At 38.6% G+C, this 26,397-nt stretch overlaps 1 protein-coding gene across 1 annotated transcript in view; it reads right to left on the reverse strand.

Annotated features, from left to right (window-relative positions):
- The window catches only part of LOC124633193 (protein singed), a 43,015-nt gene extending 19,726 nt beyond the window's left edge, over nt 1-23,289 (reverse strand). Inside the window, exons 1-3 of the mRNA XM_047168344.1 lie at nt 23,036-23,289; nt 3,998-4,215; nt 1,211-1,319 (exon numbers count right to left, since the gene is read on the reverse strand). Of these exons, the coding sequence (XP_047024300.1) occupies nt 1,211-1,319; nt 3,998-4,208 (320 nt within the window). The 5' untranslated portion in view covers nt 4,209-4,215; nt 23,036-23,289. The remainder of the gene's footprint in view (nt 1-1,210; nt 1,320-3,997; nt 4,216-23,035) is intronic.
- Between the last annotated feature and the right edge of the window lie 3,108 nt (nt 23,290-26,397).

The raw sequence follows: 26,397 nt of genomic DNA on the forward strand, positions 1-26,397 counted from the left end.
CTGGGTTCTGAAAGTTCGCTAACAACCGATTCCTAAGTTATTTGTGTAAGTGCTGAGTCATGAGTTTGAGTCACGATTCCACCCTTTTATTTGGAAGCTGCGGACTAATGTGAGTCAGGGTTTGTTTTCTCCAGAAAGTACTGGATGGCGCCATTACGCTCCCGGAACACCCATTTATAATTTTGACACGTTCTTGTTAGATTTATTGTTTTAACTGCGTGTATTTGTCAGTAATGGCTGTTTATAAACACCGTCCCAGATGGAGAGCGATTCAATACAACGTCGACGCATCATTTACTTTGTATTTTCATTTACAAACTGCGACTGTCACCAACCACACATATGCGAAACTTTCTTTGTAATAATCCATACTTTTAAATGTTACTTATTCTTCGAAGGGTTTCTATTAACAAATTGTTCAAGCAGGACTATAGACAAAATCTTATCACTTAAGATTCAGCAAACGTGCCCACAAACAGCAAAGATTTTTTATAGGGAGCTATCATAAATCGTTTTGGTAATAAGGCAAATATGACAGACAAACGGCTATAAAAAAGAAGGATATATTGCCTTCCCAGGGTTCCGATGAGTTCCGGTGAGTCATGGGTATAGCATTAGTATGCGAGGGGACGCCGCGTGCTGTCTTAGACGGAACATAGGTTTGCGAACAAGATAAGCTGCTTTGATCGCGGACTGTGTTTTTCTATAGGATCAGTTTTATGCAGGTAAGTATCATCAATGGTAAATCGGCCACGATTCATGTTTGGATCCAAACATAAAATATTGTAACTTTAAACGATCTTGTTATGTTTCAGTTCTGTCTACAGTCGTCATATTTGTTGAAAATCATATTCGTGCGAGCATATCATACAAAGCTGTATTTTCATGTCGGTTGTTTCTCAAAGCAACATACGAAATTCAAGACAGAACCTGATGAATTTTAATAAAGCTACATCTGAAATGCTTTGAGCTTGTTAAATTAACCCGTCTGTGAATTTTAAACACGTCTGTTTTCGTTTGTAATTAACGTTACTAAGCACCTTTGATCTCATCGTAATACCCTGAGATTGATCTTCATCTACAACTCCCTAATTACGTTCCGATAAATACCTAACGTATGTATACATGTTTTACTAACCCTTAATAAGTTTGTCTTCGTATTATGTACCTTATTTACACCAACCTTAAGGATGAAATTGCATGTGCTCACCTGATATGGAACTTGCTGCCAGGCTCCTTCTCCTCAGACTCGCAGGTGACGTTGCCGAACGAGTCCACGGCCAGGTATTTGTCCAGGTGAGAGCGCAGGTAGATCATGCCTGGGTGCAACATACATAAGGCGTTAGAACAAATAATAAAATACTTTGAACTTATATTAAGAGGAATTTGGCCCGGGACTCGGTGTCAAAGGTCTTAGAAAACTGAAAAGTAATGAATGACCATGACAATGAAATTACTTGCATGATGCTATATAGTGTCTGGCTACGAAACCAGTAGATGATTAAAGATAACGTTCCATTCTACTCAATAAAAGATAAGCTTAACCACAAACACCCGATGAACGAGCCCCAATACGATTAACTGAAGCAGTACTTTGTTCAGGCACTTAGCTTTTGAAGTAGAAAGCTTTGCTGTAGCCGCGGTGACTAGATAACAGAGATTAATCGCGCCGCCGTTCATCGGTACAGTTGGGACGATCGGCGGTACCGTACGGAAACGGTTCGCCAACTGTATTGAGATGTATGGGTCATGGTGAGACATGTTATTCTTCCTCTTTATCGACTCAATTCTTCCTCGTTCGCGTAAAATGAGGTCTTTAATAATAAAGACTACATCTATTTACATAATCAATGTCATTATTAAAGAGACAGAAGATACATATAACTAAAAAAAGAAACTCGCAAAACACTTCGAAAACCTACCTAACAAGCATACTTCTCATTTCACAACTGCAAGTTTAAACTGCAGCGAATGTAAATAATGTTATTGCTAAGCACATGCGATGTGACAATATATCAGGTGGGTGAGGGCCAGCTGTTAGACCTTGAAACCTATCAGCGAGGGGAGCGACCCTCTGATTGGATCGTAATTTGGCAATCGGCGGGGCGGGTTCTGTAGTATACATATCTTTGTGAGGATTGAAAGCGAGCTTATTGTACAATTCGGAAGGATTGTGCTTGAACGGCATGGTTTTTTTGGGATGCAACGATTTTTTTGGGATGTGTCTTCTTGTTTTTATATTCATGTCATCTTATCTTCAGTTGTAGGTTGGACAAAAAGATGGGGAAACGCTTTCAGAAAAGCAAAACTGAGACTATTGAGATTGTTAAGGATTTGACTTTTAAGATGAGGTATGTACTCAAACTCAATCGGTTATTTAGACAATACGTACTTTACTTTTTACGTCAATTTTGCTCGTTAGCTCGCACAAACTGATTTTGGAACAATTACCAGACCCCTCTGCCTCCTCCCTGGCATGCCCTCTGCACACCGGTGTAATTAAGGGATCATGTGCGGGGGACTTTTTGCGACAATTAGTGGAGGGGACCGCGACAAAACTGTCGCTGTGCACATACATACCGATGTTTTTGTCACGTGAATTTCATTTAACCATCGTGTCAGTTGCTGATAATCAAATTGTGATGCATGACGGACATTGTGAACTTGATCTGTATCAGGCGATTCACACGCTATTTAATTAAAAACAACGTAAAGAATTTACCTTAACGGACGTTTCTAAAAATACTCTTAATGCCTTTATAGGGTGAAATAATTAACTTTTTAATATGTATCGTTTCCTTCCTGGCGGTTGGCGAGCCTTAGTCCATATACGTGGAAAGGAAGTCAGGTTAAAAAAATACTAGCACCTGAAGTGAGTCATACATAGATCGCCGTGGGATTACTAATGTTATTGTAATTGAGTAAGTTCAACGCTCTGGCGCCAAGGGCAAAAAACGAAGATAAAGTTGTATGTGCGATAGCAGACACGGCATTTGTTATGGTGTGCTTTCAAGACTAGTCCAATATAAACGTTAAGACACATAGAGAAATTGAAGAAAACCAAATAAGTTATATTGCATACATAAATCACAATCTGCAGTACTGCTATCATCGACAGATTGATAAATGGATACTGGTAGAATTAGCGCAAACAGCAATTTGCTCAGACACGGTATAAATTAACATGGCAATAATTGTAAATCACGTGTATTCATTACAGCTAACGGAGACTGCGCTATTAATTTCTTAAATAGTAAAATCTGTCTTTCTGTTGCTATTAATTCTGAAGCAAATGATGTATCCGCCACAGAATAATTATATCTTGATGACTTTGTGAACCAAATTGCACTGCCCGACCTTGAACTGGACCTTACAGTACCGCATTTGCGGTAACTAGACTCAAGGAATGAATATTGTGTTTTCCCACTAGACCACCCAAAAACAGCCAACCAAATATCCTTAACATTAATAGCAGAAACACAAAAACCAAACATCGAACCAGTGTTCGCTCATAAATCGATTCGGTAAACAGATTGCTTCCTTAGATCCAGCGTGAAATGCCACAGGCTCGCCTTCCTCGGGAGACGCCTCGTTAACAGAAACACGTAGCGAATCACAATTTTCCGAGGAAGATTACAAATTGCAAACTCTCTTTATCAGCCGACACTATAAACGACAGGCTTATTATGGCGAATTGATACAGGATCGTGGCCCATCGGTTCCGAGAACGTTAAGTGGATTCCTGGATTGATTGGATGATCTTTTCCGGAAAGCCGTAACAACGAAAGGTGGCGATTATCTAGCCTGCATCCCATGCTTATTAGCTGAGATCACGACTGACTTCGGATTTGATGAAATTCGTGCAACTGCAAAGTATGTTATTAAGCCTGGGCAATAGCTAGATTCAAAAGTGGTTTTATTCGTAGTACCGGTGTAATAATTGTAAGTATCTATGAAGATTGAGTCTTCGATATTGTTTTTGAGATCGTCTACTTACTGTCATTAGCATTCCCCGAAGCAGGTTCCAAGGTCCATATCTGCTTCTTCTTGAGGCTGGTGCCGTTGGCGTTGATCTTGAAGCCGAAGGTCTCGGCGGTGAGGTAGCGGTAGCGCGAGTTGATGAGCCCGATGGTCCACCAGCCTCGCTGCTGGTTCTGGGTGATGATGTCTCCTGCGCCGTTCATGTCACCGTTGCTGTGCCCGTTCATGGTTATTCTGGGGAAGAAATAGTATTGGTTAGAGTTGTGGTACAAAGTTTACATATATTTAGATCTACACTGGACCTTAAGATACGCTTAAGATTATGCAGAGATATTGCGTTCCCCCAATAAGTTCACTGAATTACGAAACAGATAACAAAAATACTTCCGTCCATAACAACAGTCTGAGAGCAATCCTTCGTCCGTTGATTTGAAAAATGACGGGCGCGAAATCCGTGAGGAAACAATTCATTTGGTTCGGGACGCAAATAAAGCAAGAATCGTTCATCTCACAGCTGTCTGACAGCTCATTTGTTTGGAGACAATAGCCGACGTTATGGCTGAATATATTGGGAGCGGCTGTAGATACGGTTTAACAGAGTAGAAAATTTTCTGTGGTCCAAACTGGTTTTTTTATTATTTTGGATATAATGGTGAGAATGGACAGAAGTAATTTCTGTGCATGGCAGAGCTGAATATTAATTAGGGGTAAGGCAAAGCGTGACGAATACCTGTGTGCTGAATATAACGTTCATATTTCACGTGCGTCACTTTTATCTCCTGTCTTATCTATGATCCATCTGACAATATCGGTGATATCGTCACCGATAAAGACTTGAGTTAGAAAGTTTTTAGATTACAATTCATAGATTCTTTCTACACTAGACTGACCAGGTTGTCACGTCCTATAACCGTTAAGCGGTATTCCATGCAATCTACAAAGCTGTCTTATGTATCCGCTAGCTATCTAAGTATTGAATGCTATCGGGAGGGTCATCAGCACAGTCTAGACGAGCAGTTGGCCCATTTTACGACTGTTTTACTGACTGTACTGGCATTACCCGCGTCCGGCCTATTGGCTTCCGTATTGCTCAGTTGAGTAATTATTCAATTTAGTTAAGAGACACTTTGACTCAATTAGGAGAATATGTGTTCATAATTTTAGCGTTTTGGTACAAGTTTATCATCAAGTAGTAGTCGTCGTTCCTGTTATAAATCTAGATTACTGAACATCTTAAGACGAGTTAGGACTAGCAAATAAATAGGGCATCAAATATATGTCATCACGTACTAAATGCATGGCTATAAATTGTCGCTAGGATTCAAAGAAATCAAAGTATATGCAATTTGAAACCAACCAACTAGTGTGAATAGAGGTTAAGAGGCAATAAACATAAGGTTTCTGTTTCCTTCAAGTACATAAGTTAAATAATATCGCAGACAGTCCTATTTTACATATCCGTCTATTTAACGTTTACATTTTTACATAATCAATGTGGGAATGGCATACAATGATAATTAAATAACAACTAAAATAGGAGTTAACTCAGTTATAAATGGCAATAGGCTGGCAGGATGCAACCGTCACGGTGTAAGCTCAAGGTGCCCAAGGTCCCACTAGGTCAAAGCCACCGCGCCTCGTCCGTATAATGTTACTTGCGCACACGCAGGCGCGGCTACGTGAATGACGAGACGATTGTTGTGGTCGACGATTGACATGTTAGTTGCTTTATTACTAATTGTACTCTAATAGGAAACTTTACAGGAAGGGCCCTTAATTATGTTGTGATACGGCCATGGTTAATGTGGGCGTGACACAATCCAGTCAGATTTCAAGTACCTTCAACAGATTGGTAAGAGAGATAATAGAAAACTTCTCATTTGAAACACTATGAATCACAACATAAACTTGTTAATAATGGAATGCCAAACAATATGAGTCAATATTCTTCCAAAAAAAAAATTCCAACAAATGTTGCAAATACAATATTATCAGTAATCTGTTAACTACTGACAAATAAACAATAGTTACTTATCTACGGTTCGACCATCATTTACATACGCGATTGTTTTGGCGGCAACCAGCCGAACATAATTGTTTTGACATCCATCATCATAGGATGGCCATGTCAAGGTGTGCCTGGAGGCAAGGAAACCCTGGTTCTTATGCAGATCAGGCCTTCTTAGGTAATAAGCCTTTTAGAGAAAATGTGATGAATATCTGTGTTAGCAAGATGTCCTGTGTTAACTCCTTAGTCGGTAATATGAATAATGATGATTAACGCTAAAGTAGATGTATGTTAATTAACAGCTGTACTGTAGATGTTTTATATAATACTGCTGGCGTAGTAAGATTTCTAGAAATAATTTGCTCAAATGCAACATATTAAAGGCAGGCAAGTTTAAATGTATAATTGAATAGAAATTGAATTTATAGAAATGATTGTACTGTTCGTCTATGTTTACAAACACGAATGCAGATTGTTTATTTTAGAAAGTAATCTATTATTGCGGAGCTTCCTGAGAAAGCGGTTGGTATCTTGATGAAGATGACAGATATTGACGTTGCTAACACAAATACTGGGGTATTTCTTTGAGAGAACGACGTGCTGTTTGTCGTGTTTTCGCAAATCTAGATCGGAGGTACAAAAGAGATTTTAGATAGTAATACTGTTCTTGAAGAAGCTGCTGTTACGCCAGCTTGTTAAGCTAGTTCGAAACTTCTTTCTGAACTTAGAAAGTGATGTCGTTTATCTGTTGAAAATGGCATATTAATGGTATTTATCGAACTATCATTAGTATGGTAATTGTTCAATATTTTGAAGTCTAATTATATTCCAGAGTACGTTACTGATAGGCAATATCATAAACAATAGGAAGTTAGCATCACTAACTCAATATAATTACGCGTAATATTGTTAACACATTTATTTTAAACTATTTATTTACTTTGATATAAATAACTAACGTTGTTGGTAACGCTTGCACGTCATTTTCTATGATTGTTTTGAACAAATACCCCTATTTTTAAACCCATCGCAGATTCGTTATCTCTGACATCTCTTTTTTTTTTTTTTTTTAGCGACGTAAAATCATCAAATGACCCCTCCCGCTGTGGGTTAGCAGCGGTGAGGGAGTGTCAGACTCTTACTGACTAAAATCGTCGTGTTCCGTCATAGGCCTTTTATGTACCAGGGCCGCGGTATCTCTTTCGAACAACCCGCAGCCCAATCTCTGACATCTCTGAAATCGACTTTGACAATCTGGACGCCATTGTTCAAAAAAATATACCCGTAGCCGGCGAAAATGTTCTCTATATTTTCAATCGTACAAATTCGGAATATCATGAAATCAGCTCAAAGCTGAATAAACATAAACCGCAGCCGCGTGATACAGTAACACTATCCAGTCCATCGTCTGATGATTCACCTACTGACAAGCCTACACTACATACTATACATAGTTATACATGTATGTACTAAGCTGCCTTGTCCCAAGTAAATTGTCATGTAACCAAGCTAATGAGTTCGCTGGACACTGTATTACTCACTGTTTTAACCCAAAAAACTGAAACAAAATCTTCTGTTGTAGCTAATTAGCCTAACGGAGCTAAGTTTTAAGTGGTTTTTGGTCCAATCAATGACGAATTATTTAAACTTGACATTCAAGGTTAAGCCGTTCCTCTTCTTCAAAATGTTGTCACAGGAATAGGATTGGCCGGAGGTACTAAAGTGTAACATCACACAACAAACGGACAAGGGGATATTTAAGCTCAGCGCGTCTCAATGAGTAAAAACTAAAATGTTTTATGAAACCTAAAGCAATAGCTCTGCATCTACCGCTTATCCTAATCGATTATGAACAGAAAAAGAGTTCCTGATACAGTTTTTCCTCCGTCTAGACGGCACCGTTATAATAATAGTATTTATGAAGAACCACGCTCAGTTTCCGCATCACCGCTCTTTACTGCAGCTAATGTAATCGTCTATCTGCCGCCGGTAATTGTTGTTTGAGACTTCTTTAGGCTTTTGTTTATAATACAGAACATTACAATGAAGATTACACATGTTGTGAAATTGTCTTTTGCGCACCTGTCTGTCTATTCGTCATAGAAAACAAAACTGCTAAATGATTTTGCACACGAGAGACGAGATCGTCCATTTAACGAGGAACACTTTAGTTTAGAATACATTGAGTCCCTAAGGACACGGGTGAAACCGCAGTAAAGCTAGAATGAATGAACATGTAGAACCACACAACAATGAAGAACCCATGCAAAGTTGGGGTCTCTAGATGTTGCTTGTGATATACTTAAGTGATTTATTAATTTTTGTGTATCGGCACAATGAAGGTATGTTTCCGCGCGTTGTTCTCGTGATTTGGTATTTTGTTTAGTCATCTTTTCCTCGTTTTATCTAAATGGTAATGTAGTTAGTAGCTCCATAACGGAGGATTGAGGATATGGTGTAATCAAAACATTTCGTGGAATCGACGTTATATTACTTATCTATAGTCCTATCGATATACCTGGCTTGTCTAACATGACGTTGATTAGAGCACAAATAGTTATTAATGTTATTTTGTCCAATCTAGTTATTTCTACTCAGTTTACTATGATCATACGTGAAGTCACACAGACGATTTACTCGATCGAGAATAGAAACTGCAGTCTTATTTTCCTTTTATTTGCTATCGTTTTGTTTTGTTCCCAGACCGGTTGCAGGCACAAGATAGCTTAGCCGTCGTCACACAAAGTAGCGAAGATAAGAAATGTCACAGAAGCCTGCAGATAACGCCGAGTCCAGTTAACTTATTGCTCGGTTCCTATAAACAAGGAACGATCCGTTTTGGTTACTGACGGGAGTTTTGGACAAAAGCGTGAAAAATCCTTTAAAGTTATCGTAAACAGAGAAGAGTTTATTTAGAAATTAGTTGTGACGAGAATCTAACAAGAACTATGTTATCTGTGGGTTCTATTTTACTCTAAAATGTTGATAAAGGATTGTCTAAAATAGGTATCGTTATCGCTCCATAGTTTCCGTCACTATTTTTGTGGATGACTATTTTAGGAGATCGTTCAGTTCACCGGTCAATGTTATTGCATTCACATAATTTTAACTTTCTTGTTGAGCTTTCAGCTATGTATGAGACTTTTGGACAAAGCCGTAAAAATGCACAAAAATATTTTTTGTGTAAGTAAGTAGATGTTTTTGAATTTAAATTAACAACTCCACTGGGGGTTTATCTTTTACTTTAATTACAGCTCATTGAATGTCCATCAAATTCCTAAATTTAGATGACCCATTAAAATATTAACATAAATAAATAAATTGGCATTCCTTTGCAGGGGGCTAAGCGCCGCGGTAGGGTCATTGACCGACTCCCGCGTTTTTGCAAATATGGCGGCCTGATAATTGTTATTTCACACTTACGCACTCAAGTTATTCATGTACTTATTGTTATGTCAAATTATCATCACTACATACCCACGTACTTTGTAGCTAATAATAGTAACAAATAATACAGGACATAACATGTATATCGAATCAATGAACGAATTGATTTAAAATACATAAGCATACACAACTTACAAACGTTTCTACGTATTCGAAGACATATCAGTCCAAATAAATATGTAGTTGGTACAGTTTTTTAATTCTACGTATGGACACAGATTACTATAATAGTTACTGTATGGAACTATGTGGGAGTATTCAGAGAACAAAACTTGAATCTGGTGATTTTGTCGCGATATCAAGTACCATCAAGCTGACTGCAACGATCCTTGTTCTCATCTAACAAAACATTTCGTTCAGAAAACTGCAACACTTCACAAGTTGTTGACCTCTTGTCAATAAATGATTCATGATTTATAAATAAGCTTATCAATCAAGCGCGAAGCTCAGTTCAAAGGTCTTCGTCCGCAAGCTCGCAGTACATAAATCAGCATAATATAAATAAACAGTGCAAGGCTGCGTAGGCGCATGCATGTGCCCCGACCAGTTCAGCTTCACTTTCTGGCAAGTTCACTGTAAGTTATGTAGGCACCTACTGTAGATGCACACATACATGGTGACAATGTAGCCGGAACTAAGCTTTGAACCGGTTTAGCGAAATAGTTCTGTAGTTAGTTAGGTTACTCTACTGGACTTTTTTCAGAGTCAAAATTGTTGTCAAAATATTTATTTGTTGATATCAACGAACTTAAGAGGCTCTGATCGAATACAGAAAGCTGAGTTGAGCTCGCAAAGCTGTCCAGCTATTTATTTTCATGACCGTATAACCGAAGAAGAGTTCGCACTGTAACAATTACAAAGAAATCTGCTCTATGGAAAAAATATAACCGTTGCAGTTATCCTTTCGGATACATTGATAAATCTCGTTCGCATTCCTGAGCTTATACCATAAGCTTATGGTCAGCTTATAATAATCAGCAAACTCGTTTAGACTGACAGTGGAACCGGAGTAATATCGGTACCGGAAACAAACGGTATTTGCAGATGCCGTTAATTTGTTGTCTGTGGTTAGGTGCTTTATGTCCTCTCACTATCGGCTCATTAGAGTTTGCACCAAATAGGTTTGCGACTCTGAAGTCAGCTAGCTATAGTTAAAAATATGAAGTTAAACACTTAAGAATCGCAAAATTCAGAAAACCAAAGATATCTTGCTCGAAGTGTACTACGTGGCTTCGATGTGGCAGGAGATAACTCTACCATAAATCAACCAGTTTTTAACTTGTGTGGTACATATCTTAAGCAGTTTTGTGAGTGCATAACATGCATTTATAACAAAGTATAATAACTTGTTCACCTAATTTACATACTACGGAGAAAGGAAATAAAATTTCCGAATAATAAGCAAGTCTCGCTCAATGGAAACGTTCTGGGAACCTAATTCTGGTTTACAACCAAAAAGCAATAACGCTGCAGACCAACAGTTATTCACCTCGAATTTACAAAGAGATTGCATTGTGAAAAATGAAATAAACTTATAAAGGTTTGACAAGAACAGCACAAAGTAAACATTGAAAAAACTAATGGGGCTTTAGAGAACATAAAGATAACAAAAACCAATAATATAAATGCAGTGTATAGAAGTATTCGCGTGGTGTGGCCACCTCTAATTGGGTTAATGCAAAGGATTGGCCAGCAAACACGACACACGATAACCGTATTGTTGACAGTAGCCATTATTTTGTGTTCTTCAGTTTGCGTATTTGTAAACTGTCGGCACCCATATCACAGCTGCTATACTTTGATTATAATAGTGTAGTGCGGACCTAAGGACTACGTTGCGGAACGGAAGACCACGTCAAGATAATGTCAGTCTAAAACATCCCTTTCTACTGGAAGAGAGGAACAGACAATATCATAAATGTTCAGATGCTGAATGAAGTCCGTATCAACCAGACGGCGCGAAAGTTTCACACATGGGTTTCACGGCTCACAAAATTTTCTATAGCAATACCTTGTGAGGTTTTTGTGTACAAGTCTCTACAACAATATCGCGCTTAGCTCTGAAGTGTCAGAATTAATTTGAAAGTGAAAGAATTCTTTTTGTTCGGTGTTTAACTGTTGTTTGCATCTCTAACCCACTTGCGAATCGGTTATTTCGTGCTCTCAAATTATTATGAAAAAAAAAATACACTTATTTAAATACTAGCTGTTGCCCGCAACTTCGTCTGCGTGGGCAATATAGAATCGTCAAAATACTACTTATCCCGTAGATGCATTCTTTCACGTGACAGTATAATTAGGATTAGCACTTAGCAGTCGCTTAGATTCAATGATCAAGGTTGTGTTGTGGATGTGACCATTTATCTAAACAAAAGAAGTAAAGTTTGTGACGTTGTGAATATCTCTGGATCTAGTCAGCCAATTTGGAAAATTATTACGTATAGTGCGTAAGTAATTTTCACAGGAAACAGCTATAATCTATGTCTATATGCTTTGAGTCTGACAAAGCTGTCATTTGTACATTTTCTGCAGCTGCTGTGACTAATCAGAAGCCAGAAAGTCTGTCAGTCTTACCATGGATAATGTCTTGTAATGTGACTGGATTGAAGAGATCAGATAGGTAGTCGCTCCAAGCAAAATATTGGTACTCGAACAGATTCGGCGACTGGAGGCCAACACCAACATAGTTGGGGAATAGCTGGATGGATGATGAAATGAGTCATCATCATCAGCAGGCGCATAGGGTAGCATAGTTTCACTTACTCACTATGGTAAGGCTGACCCCACATTAGGCGTGCGCGATCCTCGGGCGTGTGAGTAGCGCGGGCGTCGCGAGCGCGCTGCGTGAACATCGCGTTTTGCTGCCCTGCGGCATGTGTGAAGAGTGCAAGCGACGCGCTCGAGGCGAGCACGCGGCGCTCGAGTTGCGTTCTTACCCCTTCGCCCGCTATCCCCGCCGCCCGCTAAACGCCTTAGCAGTTAAACGTCAAGGAGAGCGGCGCGTGCGCGCCGCGAGCGCGCTACAAATGCCGCAGGGCAGTAAAACGCGACGCTCACGCAACGCGCTCGCGACGCACGCGCGGCGCCCGCGCTACTCACACGCCCGAGGATCGCGCACGCCTAATGTGGTGGCCTAAGCCGGGACTCCACCGAAATGTTTGAATTAGTTCACGAATAGGCAAAATGTACGTATCTGAGAGAGTCCACTTCATGTGTTCGTACTTGAAACCTGCAGTTTTGCCAAGATTTTCAAAATGTACGCTCGCAATTTGTCATTTCTTGGTGGAGCCAGCAAATCAAAAGAAACATAAGTGTTGTATACTGTGCGTCACTACCGCACACTGGGAAAATTTCGCTCTTGCGGAGGACGTTTATATACCATATTTTGTGTCACACGTAAACAGGACGACAGTAAGTATCCACCGAAACACTTTCAAAGATCTGATGAACGAACAAATCAGACCTGACTTGGTCACCTGGGGCCAATCAGAGCTCTATGAAGCGATAATACGCTTTGGCTCCTACTGTTGTTGTGGTTTCTGAAAATTTATTCACCTCATTCAACGATGAATGTAATTCTGATGGTACTATTAAGAACACTTGCTTAGCGCAGAAGCTGACGTTGGCAGGTCAACTCTTTTGACTTCTCGAATAGGATACCATTGGTTTTTGTGCAATGCACACCTGCAATGCATTCTGGATTAGGGTAGGATATAGGTGGATAGGATTTGCAACAGAGAACAATTCTGTCTTTGTAATTGAATGATATCAAACGTAGTTTTATATAAAAGGTTTTTTTTTAGACTTGGCTCGGGTCTAACTGAGACTGTTCGTAATCGTGAACAGTGTATTAATTGCGATCGGAAGTTGAAAGTAAGCATGTCTCTGGTATGCGACGCGTATTTTGTACGTTTTGGCGATTATCACACTAAACTATGTTTATGAAAAAATTCTGATATGAACTCCATCTGTAACTTTAAATTATAATTAATTGTTCCACTAAAGTCATCATTTTTGACATAATGTTCAAAAAATAATTTAGATGGCACCGTTTTAAATTTGGCTGAGATCTATTAATTTTCCTTTCATCAAGGTAATAATTATAGTTGGATTTTGATGTGGCATGGCAAACTGACAAACACTATTGAAATGTCTATCGAAAAATTACACTACGTGTTAAAATATGGTGAATTACGGAAAATACACAACTCCATCTATTGAAATAATAGTATATAAAGAATGTAAATGGTAATTCATTGTTATTTACCACCTCGCTTCTTGATGTATTTTATTTACCACAGATGGAGCTACTTTAACCTGTACTGTTTTGTCAAACAGATTGCGTGTCGTAATATTTTACATCTTGAATTCACTAAATTAATCATATCTTTTGATAGAGTGAACCGATTTCGATGAAACAAAGCCTAAGTAATACCCCAAGTTACGTAGAACTTTTGTATATAAGCATTGTCTGCATTAAATTCGTAGATTTTACGTGAATCCCGAACAAACAATCACTTTCTACAGATTTATTATATGTATAGATAGAGACCAAGAGAGTAATCTACATTATTCTAATTATTTTGATAAATACTTTCACAAAACTGTTTTTTGTCTGTTTCAGAGCGTTTATGCCTATTAATCTTATTGTAGTCAAAACAGTTATCCGACATAGTTTTAATTTTTCGGTCAATCTGTCGATATCACTGGTTGGCAGTAAATAATTAAATTAATTAAGAAGAAAACAGCATGCGTGACGCTAACGGGCCTCGGAGCACCGTCATCACCCGTGCGAGAACGAACTCCGCGGTCACCAACCTGCTTTTAGGATGAATTAAGCTGTACATGAAGCACAAAATTGGCCAGAAACCTGCTTAAAATTGGTTCAATCTTTTCGTTCACGCAAAACATAACACTTTACTAGTTAAATGATGTGTTATTAAGTGGTAGTGTTGTCCCTTCGCGTGTGTTGGCGATCACGCGAATGTGAAGCGCCGTTAGCACGGTTCGACGACCCGGTTCGGTTCATTTATAACGGATGAGCGGGGAAAAGATGCACTTCTAAGACAGATTATTATAATAACCATACGAGGCTAGGTACGTCGCTTCTTCATTGTAAATTTTGCTTGGGAGGGCTGATGGTTGAGAGGAATGCGAAGAATTCAGATATAATTAATGCAACATATTTAATGAAAGTAAGCCACCATTCCGAAGAAGTAGTATAGCTAACTCAAGCTCGGTTAATCACACATCAAGAAGAAATACTACTATACATACTTCCAAGCTATTTTCTCTGAACAGTTTGACCACTTGCAACAAAGAATACCCGAATCCCTGCAAATGACCAGCGCTGAGCCACCGGCGCGTGACAGCAGATGCCGTCTCGCTTATTGCACACACAAACAAAAAAATAACTCGCTAATCTCGCAAAACATTATTCTGGATTAATTATTACAAGACTTGACTGAGAGGTTACTGGTCTTTGCCTTTTACTTGTGGACTAAAAAACTCATGAAGAGAAATTGGAATCATTTATCAAAACTAAATTGTCTGAAGCCATTAAGATTGTATCGCCTTTTACCACATCCCAATCCCAAATAAAACTGAACCCCAAAAAACAATAGAAAACAAGCATATATAAACAAACATCTAAAATAAAAGAAGCATAAACAGAAGTTCTGTGTATCTAATTAACGTTAAACTTAACTGTTCCGAGCGCGTGTCGACAAATTAAATTATCTTAACTATGGCGCTGATGACAGAAGCCATGATTTTTTGGTCCTTTTACTCTCACGTGATTTAATGGGACCGTACATTAGGGAAGATGTGATTAAAAATGGAGAATTGATGTTGTGCCTTTATTTATTTGAATATTGATGTAGCGGTCGAGGAATATTATTATAATTTATTCAGGAGTGCAGATAATGATTCCTAGGAGTCTCAAAATAAACAGTAGATAGTGACAAAAGAAAACGTTGTTGACGTCACTCTGACAGGATTGATAAGTGATTTATGGAAGCTGTTTAACTTCGTTTGAATTTCCTATCATAAGCCACTTAATTGGATATAAAACATCTGGTTTAATATCCGCTTTCCAACCGGTTCAATAATAATCTGTGGCGATTTATATTTCAAACCGCATTCCTGGGATGCATTCTATTCCGGATCGAAAAACCGACATTTAATTTTGTGTCATCGTAACGCTCGCCCGGTTAGGATAGGTCCGAGTTATTAAATAGATTGATGGGTTGTCCATGTCCACTAACATAACCGGTATTTATTGTTTGTGGTTTAGTACAGAACTTTGTGAAGTGTTCGACATCATAACATAGTTTGACAGTCATCTTATCACACTTCGAAACTGTAACTTGTAACACAACCGATTCTCAAAGCAGCTGTTTCAGTTTTAATTAAAGGCATCTTGTAATTGTTCGTCGTTCCTTGAATAGTGGAGAGCCTTTATTCCATAAATATGCCGAAACATTTGTCATATGAGATTTCACACGATCCTAAGCAAACAGAATCACCCGATCCCAACAACAGAACAGAAGCAACAGGACCAGTATTTGAACATACCTAAACATCCAAAACTGCAACAGACAACTTGAAATAAATCAATCTTCCAACATGATAATAAAAATACTCGAGTGCAGCTGCGTTTGGTTCGACAGCAGTAAAAATAAAATGTTCGATACTGCGGCGGGCGGCACGCATGCGCCCGTGACCTTGACATCGGCGGCGCGACCCAAACCACGCGCCTTGCTTATTCCAGACACGACACTTTCAAAACGGAAAGTGTAATTATGGCTGGTAATGTAATTTGTACTAGAATGGAATTACAAGCGTCGCACGAAGGTTCCAAAGGATTTAATAAAATAATGCAAACACTGAGTAGCAAGGCCATCAACTACCCAAAATGATTCATTTTTGGCAAATTCTGAGAATGTTTTGATAAATCCTACAAAAAGAGCTCGAAATACCAATATGCCTACAGTCACAAATATTGCCAAAAGAGTCCAGTGACCCCGGAAATGATTAACTAAATATAACAGCCATTTCTAAATCTCACTCAATCAATTTATGAAAATGAGGAATCTTAAAATACTTAATTAATTCCAAAGCAAGTGAAACTACGAAGACGATTTATTATAAAACTTTCGCTTGTAACAAATACGGAAGATTTTGTGCAAAACGAGAGCGATTTTGAAAGGTCGGCCAAGTTCCGTGTCGATTACCATTATCATCATAAAGCGAGCGTCACGAACATCGTAAACTATGTCTATGTCACATAAAATATGGAAATTTATGGTCATGGGGAACCACAATAGTTCATTAGCCGCTTGTTGCGCTATCAACATTATTTGCTTTGTTGAGATTTCTTGTTTTACTTGTAGCTTCTGATTCTTTAACTTTATTCTATCTTTAGGATCATTAGCTTCGAGTCCTTATTAAGATTTTGCCTGAACCTGATGTCCAAAGTGGTCCAAACATTCCAAAACTTACTTCTGACAACTCTTCATCAAACCACTGATAATATCGTCTACATATGTGTGTCATCCATTGTCTTTAATGTTTATCTTATGCTTATCACATAGAATTACCAAAACTACCCTATTCAATGACCTATCGGTTAATAGCGATACGGTCTCACAATAGAAAAGATCTTTAAGTTTTTTCGTCATCAAAACATTTAAAAGCTTGTCCTACGGACGGGATGGACCCTCGCTCGCCTGTGCTGCATCACAATGAAGACATTCAAAATGAACGAAGCATTGTGCCTTGTACCCATACCGCCATACGTTGATGCAAGATTAGGGCTACACAAGTGTTTTGTTGGGAGTTTTTTTTCTTCAGGCCATATGGCGACAGAGGACTTTTCAATAACAAGTGTTATTGCCTGCGAATTGTCAATGGGTTGTAAGTTATTGCGGTTGTTCAAATATACATATTTGTTTTTGAACTTTGTTTTCAAACTCTTTCAGCCTTTAACTCCCACTTGCCAAGGGCTTATCAAAATTTTAATTAATCTTCCATTTCATAACTTAAGTGAGCCAGTGGCAACGTCCAGAGTAGACCATTCAAGGTATATAATATGTCGTCGCAAATATTGGAGCAGAAGAACCAATTCCATCTAAACTTCAGACGAAGCACTCTGGTATATTAAATAAACACACAAGAGCATGCAAGATGGCATCCGTAAAAGGAAAACCACACAAGCCAGGCTCGTCTGTGCTAAAATTAAACCGCACTGCACCAATCAGTGGTGCCAGCCATAACGCTTTGTTTTACTTTTTAGCACATTCTATTGCGATTATCCAGATAAAGTATTGTTATTGTGCCGCATCGACTTCACAACACCAAACCGAGATTCGTCACGATTGTTTTTGGTCCATAGTCTTTAAGTTAATTGAGGCTTAATAAAAAGAAGTGTGTGGGGAAAAAACCGAGACTTGAGTAATCAAATTATCCATGCAACTTAGTTGCTCTGCAAACTCAACCAACTTAAAAATCCATATTTGTAAAATAACAATAAGCCGTCTGCTTCAATTGGCATTGTTCCAATAAATCACATTAGTATCTTCCTCATGCATTAATTAACAACGATTTCGAACACTTCATTAGTGTCTGAACGGGAAGATGCGATACAAACGTATGCACAACATGATTGTAATGGCGACACGTCTCACTTCAGTAAACAACTAACCATACAACATAGTTGATATTTGCCATGGTAATATAGCTCCTATATCTAGGAAAATAAGGAACTCTAGTATCTGCAGTAACAGACTCGTTGAAATAAACTGCTGGTTGATTTGCTTAAAAGTATTCACTTTACTGATTAGTATTCTCTTTGTAAGTTTGCTTTTAAAGTTTATGACAGATAGTTGAATAAATAGTAGTAGTTCCGTTTAGGCGCTGCAGTAGTCTTTGTAGACATGGGCATTCTTATGCAGTTTTACGACCATCAGCAGAACTTGTGACCATATTGCTTTAACACCCAGACAGTGAATTAGGATTCAGGAACTTCTGTCTTTACACCATCCACAATATCTTCTTGGTCACCAATCGAATTAATATCTTACGAAATGGTGAGTTTCATAGGATTAACTTTCTTAAGTAATTAACAGAATCTGCATGTAAACAGCTTTCGTAAAATATACAGAAGATAGCTCATGAAGACTATTGATTACAATTATCGAAGACCACATATCAAAATTACGATTGCTATTTATGAAGACACATTTAGTAATACAAGGACCAGAACTGGTCCTTACATACGAATTGTATTTTTAACAATCTGCTCAGAATTTTCACATGGTCCCCACGCAGACCATGTCAGCACGAGCACGGTTGCGCATACGCAAGTGACGTGACAACAATGGACGGATGTCTGGCTGTAATCACGGGGCATTGTCGCCAGCTCGCTAGGCTATACCATGACTTGCTGCACCATGTGCGTATTGATGAGCAGAGGAAATTCGGCGCCCAATTGCCTTCATTACAATATAATGTAAAAACAATGACGCGTTTAAATAGTGATCGTGTGTAAATGTGTAAACAATGGTATCGGTTATTACTGAACTGTTATTTGGATGACACGGAATTATTTAAGAGAAGGCTTCATTAATTTTTTTAGGGCAAGTGGCCTTACGCTATTTTATATATTTTAGGCAATGTAAAGAGTACAAAATCCCACATTTCTTTACCTGCCATTGAAAACACCTTCAAATTCCCGAAATGGAGATAAGCTAACCCATTGTTGACACTATCCATCGAGGTTGATAAAATTATAAATATCCGAATTTACCGCGATGAAAGCCTCTCGAAAATGCTAATAACCGACGTAATAGATCTGCCGATAGTTGGCCGATACGACGATAAGGTATCGCCAGATAACGATATATGTCAGACGCGGTGAGAACATTTTGAGATGAAGTCCAAATAACAACAATATGGATATCGCATGCTTATCGACCAAACAGATCGATGCTTTCTCGATTAGGAGAAAACTTAAAATCAGTTTTTAAAAAATGAGGCAGAATTAGATCGATGACAAATTATTTCGATCTTTTTTTTTGTTAATTAATCTTCGGTTTCAGGTGGTCTTGCTCACCATCTACTTTGAATAATTAACGTTTCAAACACCGCTATTAATTACTATGTAAAATTATTCTAATAATAAATTGAAACTTATTTGGCCATGTACCACAGGTTATTCACACAAATCTCTCTGAAAGTCAGCTTAAAAATTCAGAATTAGGAATTAGCAAGAAGAACGCGAGGCATGGCTGCTACGTTCGGATACACGTTCCGGTGTCCGCGTTACAGAATAATTAAACCAAAGAGCACTTAATTACTGAAATGGCCACATATCTGTTGCTCGAGCTAAATGAGCCTCATTTTTATGAAACAGATAACATCACCGCCGCTTGGAAAGTCGGCAAGATGCCGTGTCTATCACGGATTTGGGAAAGTCTAGCAATGATGAATGTTCCAAGGCGTTCATTTAATATTAAATATTTATTTTAAATTGTAACTTTCACCATGCAAATAATACAGTTAAAGTGATGATTCGTTATTACGAAGCACATTTTTAATGAGCACAAGCTGCGATCGCGAGATGATTTTTCTTCGATTTCATGACATGGATTTCGCTGTCTCAGATTATTAGAATTAACAGTTTATTTCGAGAAATCACGTGTGGTATTGATTTCTTTTAAATGTTGAGAAAGACAGTACACTTTTCTTGCAAGTGAAATAACAGATTTAAAGTCAATCGGTAGTTTTGTAACTAAGATGCATAGTTTTGCTTGTTAACAAAGAGAAAGCGCAGGCAAACGGAACTTGTATTAAATATATGGCGTCTAGACTAAACTTCGTATTCTCTATTGATTCTAGCCAGACGAGGAGCCTGGCTTCGATGTAGTGCCTCTCCACGTAGAAAGTAAAGACCAAATTGCTTTGAAATTGATTCAATATTTACTCACTACGTATGTGTCTTTTGAAGCAAAAGATCTTGAGTGGCAATACTGTTTAGTTTACCTACTTAAAAATCTGTTCAAGTTAGACTTAGTAATGGAAAACGCATGATGAGCGTACAACTCGTAATTCTACTGAATCTAATCAATTATTGTGACATCTACAAGTATCAATTGGATAATCTAGTAATTGGTCTGGATTAATTGTGGCTGTCAACAAACGTTTAGTCATGTTTAATTGTTTCGGTCTAGACACAAAAACTAGTGTCAAGTGTAGCATCGTCCGTGCGTCTCCCGGCGGTAATGAGGTGTGAACACGTCAGATGGACACTTGATACAAGCCGCGAGGACATGCTCACGCGCCGCGGTCTGATTCTGCGCGTGCGCTAGACGCCCGTAAATCACACAGGCTAGATCCGAGCTCAATTTCTCTGACCATTTATTAGTCAGCTCAGCCATTTCGTGTCTGTTCAAATAATTTGTGTACACGCAACGGTAATTTAATAAAAATGTGGCATCTTTGTTACCGACTTGTAGTCACGTCAGCGGAAATGTTGCGTTTCTGTAAGCGATCATTAGAATTCTTGGACACTGCAATTTTGAGTGTGCAGTCGCCGTGGAATTTGAAGATTGGGAATTAATTGATATTTCGATGTTCAACCTAATTTATGAGTACGCAAGGTAAGGATAAGAATATGTAATTGCACGTACCCAAAATTTCGTTGAAGAGTTCAAAGCATGGTCGAAGGATATAGACTCTTCGTTTTAATTTGGATTTTTTTGTTCTTGAAGCGAAAGATTTGGCTCTGACGTATATCCAGGCTAGACTGGTTAAATCCCTGTGATTAATGATTCCGAGCTGCAGATAAGCCAATACAAACGTCAACGAAATCATGCTTTATGACCTTCATAACTTAGCGGATAGTGTGAGGGTACGAGATTACTTTGTTAGGAGCATATCGAAAGAAAAAAACATTTACATTTGTTACTTCATACATTTTTGATTATTTAAACTTATTTCCATAGCCTATTTTTAACAATTTGTGACTCCTTCACGGAACTCACAATTTAATAATGCTATAGACAAATCAATATTGTTTACGCTTATTTATTTTTCCTACAGCTGAGTAACATTCCATTCTTCTCAAATCATTCGTTGCGCGGAAATAAGGATCAAATACCTATTGGAACTATTCGAACACTGATTTAAGTCCTAATGAAATGAACATTTAGCCATACGTAATATCGTCGCATTCGCCATGAATTATTCAAAAACGAAAGTATAGAAATAACATGTAGAAGAACGTCCTATTAATAATTCATTGGTGAATAATATGATTAATACCTACTTGTGTGTGGTTATTAAACTGATTATACACTGTATGTCATTTACTTTCACAGCTATACTTTGATATACAGTGTTTGTGAGTTGAGTATTATATCAAATAGCTTTTATTCTTTTGTCGTGAATTCAGTTCTTAGCATGTGTAACCTCTTATTGGAATTCGGCTGTAAGTACATTCAGAAAACAGAAAAGGTGTAGGTAGGTACTTAGGAAAGACCTACATAGAAAAAAATTGAACTTATTTCGGTACCTATTTCATTACATGTTTTGCTTTTTTATTGGCGTGAGAGAAGGCTTAGCAAAATTGTCTTTCATGAAACCTAAGTTACCTAAGAATTCATCATTGCCACAAAGTCAATGACCTCTGGCGTTGTAAAATCTGACCCGTGAATAAAGTCATTGATATTAGGTATTTTTTCAACGTTTGGTCATCACAAGGATAAAGTGAATCATAATTATCCAAGTTTGAAACTATTCCGAAGCATCGTTTTATTACTTCAAATTCCTAAACAAATATTTTCCTGTCGATGAACAAATTCAGGGCAACCTAAGTAGAGAGGGAAAAATATTATTCCGGTTATAGAATATTCCGCGAGGAAGCTCAAAGCACCAGCATCGAAGTTAATTCTTTTACATAAATCGAGCATTCATCACAAATAAAATGTTAATATGTAGGTATAGGTAATTGTTCTTCTTCGTATTATTTTAGTGATTGGATTCCATGACATTTCTTACCTGTTTTAAGGTACAAAATTACTATCAAATCATACTAATCTTGAAAATACAATGATGAGACCAGATTGCAATGACAAAATACAACATATAATGGGTCCAACAATCTGCTTAGAATATTAATTACAACAAGATTCCAAGATGAGCTTGAGATTATGTTATGTTGTGAGGGTAGGGTGAAACATCATAACATACACGTTGTCGACTTCATCCACGTAGATAAGTTTACCCACCTGGTTGCAGCTGAAAAAACAACTGCGGCGCGGTGTACAGAAGAATGTTTATAAATAATTCATGCACATAACAAAACCGGCGCGCCATGTCTAGCTAGTTCAAGATCACCACATGAAACGACAATACGCCGAGTGGCGGGCACGAGAGAGCGAGGGTGTGCAGCCCTAGTGCTCCCGGTCCCCGCCATACCTACCCATCCCATGGCGGGACAATCGATTCGCGGGAGCCGCACGCTCCCCCAGCGGCGCGCCGCCCGGCCCGGCCACCCGACCGGCACATTCTACCGATCATAATAACATAAAAACTTACCTTTTTACACTTCAGCAAGCTCACACCACCAAAGAAATGCAGCCACGGAGATCGCGAGATCAAATCACAGGTTGCACTATATTCGCGAACTGCAGATTCAGTCTAGCACTTCATCAATTAACTTGACACTGATTTTCAATTATAATAGTTATTTTATATTTATTATAGTGTATACCGGTACGGTTGGTCCGGTTTAGATAATTTGCGTGAATCGTTGCAACAACAACGTTACCCCCACGGTAGTTCGCGGTGGACTGACCGGTTTGAAGATGGCGCTTTGCGTGCGGGCGGAGGGACGCGAGTGAATGCAGCTGCGGAAGCCCCGTTAGAAATTGCTCCAATAAGAATCCAGTATGACTTTGAGCGAACGAAATCCGCCAATGGTTATCAAGTTATATCGCTACAATTTTGCCCGTGAAAGTTCAAAAAGGCTCATCTTTATTCTATTTTTGTAATTTAAACATTTCACCAAATAAATTCTGCCGTGTAGTCAATTACTTATGGTAAATAAATTTTAACGGTTTTAAGTTTCCGGGTGGTTTACATTTTTATGTATAAAAAAAGAATAATTGTTATAATATTTTTAAAACCCGTTTTTTTCAGTAAAACTTAATGAGTTTTAGTTTAGAACTTTTAATTAAAAATACTTTAATAAATCAAATCTCTTCCGGGGCCTACCACGTGCGGAGACAAAATGGGGAGGTCTTTGCCCAGCAGTGGGACAATAAGGGCTAAGAAAAAAAAACAAATCTATTTCTAGAGCTAGCGCTTGTCGATTCTGTGCTCCCTTTAACCAAAAGCCAATACTTAGTAAAAAGCTTTATCAATATTCCGTGTCTTCACGCCAGAAACCTTTGGAAAGTTAAGCGAAGACTACTTTGCATTTGTTTAGTAACAACCTCTGTGAGAGCAACCTCTTTACGTCCTTACGGTCCTGCTATAATAGACCTCCCAAGTGGACAGCACTACTTACTTCTGAGCTAAGTGTTAATTTCAACTCAGTAGTTGAATCGTAAAACAGCGTTATTTCGCGTCGTAACTTTTTAATGACACTTAATACCTTCTTTAAAATTATTCTAAACTCTATCCCCCTTACTTATAAAATCTCTAATCACCTTCTAAGCAACGTTTTAGCTAATCACTACTTAAAGTCTTAAGCATTGATTAAATGTTCGTTAAGACATGCTTAAGCAACTTTTATAAGTAAGAATTTTCTTAAGCAGCCCTTAAGTATTACTTATTTTTAATTCACCTGTAGTAAGGCTGTTAGGCAATAAATTAATTAATCAATTTAAATAAGTACAAGATTTAACGGATTTGGCTTTTGTGCGTTGCGCCCGACGATGACCTAACTAAAATCGCGGGTCACACGCAGTTGACCCGGCGGCACTCCTAGACATAACCCGCTAGGCTAGACTTAGCTCACGAATGGTAATGAGTAACTCACTGAAACAACGCTTTAAATTCATGGGAATTTTATGGCTTTTTACAGTCGTATTGTTTGGAAGGCCCGTTTTCCTTGTCCACATGACAACGACTACAGACACATGACAAATAAATAAAATAAAAATAGATTAATAACGCTTTCAGACTTCACAGACAAAATTACTTGTGTAGCCTCGATGGCTAGCTATATTATACGAGTACTTAGTTTTGTAAAGTTGCATCCAAAATCCATTCAATAGTTTTTGGGTGAACTTGCGACATTAAGCTTATTTACTGTAGGCCGCTCATATTAATTTTTCTTTAGGACTAAGACATTTAGACACCAACCATGCAGAACGGTGTCTAAGCTAAACGGCAGTCCTGTTTACAGCTGCAAGCTATACCTAGCGGTTGCTAGCGGCTAGCGGGGATGACCGCAAATATCAGCACTTTGAACACTAACGCGAGGATAATTATGTCTTCTCCGAACTCTGGGAACTGCTTCCTGATCGACGCCTGTGGTTGTTGTTGCTACGAGTATATCATTAGGTACTGTAACTGCTATAGTTCGGCCATTCAGAGAATGCGTTCCTGACACGTCGCGATTGAACTGACGACGTAACTACATTCATTGATTATTGATATAATAATGTTGTTTTAATGCTCCTCAATTGTTAAAACGGTAAACAACCAGCAAAAATATTTTTATCGTAACTGCAACGCCATTGCAAAGTTACGTCGTCAGTTCAATCGCGACGTGTCAGGAACGCATTCTCTGAATGGCCGAACTATAATAGGCGGGTTAAAACTGTAATCCACGTCAATGTCGCCTGATCTAGTTTCAATCCGCAGAATCTTGACGAGTTTTGCTAAAAAATAGTGCGAAACAAAACGTAGTAGGGAAAGCCTTTGAAGCGCCTCTTCCTTGTCACTTTGTAGCACGTCTTAAAAAACTGATATTTCCCTGCAACATACCATTAGAAGACTATTGATGCATATCAGACATCACTGCGAAGTTGATGGAGCGTGCAAATTTACGGCCCACGTCAAATGCCCGGTGCAATTTGCCTACTAGCATTTTATGGGGAAACATATGGGAGAATATTGTAACGAGCGGCGCCAAGACTTGGTAATATGACAAGATTTCAAAGACTTTCAAGTACATGTTTCCAAAATAGTTCAGTTACAAAGTGGTGGTCTTGTTCATTTTCATTAGGTACATTTGCACGAGAATTTGGGATAAAGGAAACTACAATAAAAATTATTGCATTCTATTTCTTTGACTTCAATCTCGGTGATTACAGTAAGAAGGTACCTGTGTATATGTACATCTTAAAGTTAGGTAAAAAAGTTGGTGCGATCACATTCAAGACAATATTGCTTGTGTCTCGCGATTCCATAATTCTTCATACACGTCTACCCATGGGTAAGTTATTGCCAATTTGTATGGTTTATCCGACGCCTAGCAAATGCTGCAAAGCTATGAACGTAAAAAATATCGTAATGATTTGAAAAATCTCTCCACGTCCGTTCGGATTCCTCGGCGGTGCTCGGAAACTTGGTTCATTATTGCGAATTCCTCATCCTCAGCCGTCGCGATATAAATCAGAGGCGATCGCCCATCAATCGTCGCGTTCATGCTCTATGCACACGTCACCGATCGTCTTTGGGATAAAAAAATATCGCACCTTTTTTTATTTAAATTAATAGTCATTCATTGGGAAGATACACCTACGCAAAAAAAAATCCAATGTTGTAGCGCGGACCTTGTCTATTGCCCCTCCGCGCCCCTCTAGGTTAAGACGCGCGCCGGCTCGCTACCGAAATTAAAAGTGGAACAGCCGCGCAGCTTTTGCGGCGCGCGCGGAGAGCCGACAGAGCACGACGCATTCGCTCCGGTTGTTGACGGACGCCCGCGTCGCTCGCGTGCCTGTGCT

Source organism: Helicoverpa zea, chromosome 9, assembly GCF_022581195.2.
Source record: "Helicoverpa zea isolate HzStark_Cry1AcR chromosome 9, ilHelZeax1.1, whole genome shotgun sequence".
NCBI lineage: Eukaryota > Metazoa > Arthropoda > Insecta > Lepidoptera > Noctuidae > Helicoverpa > Helicoverpa zea.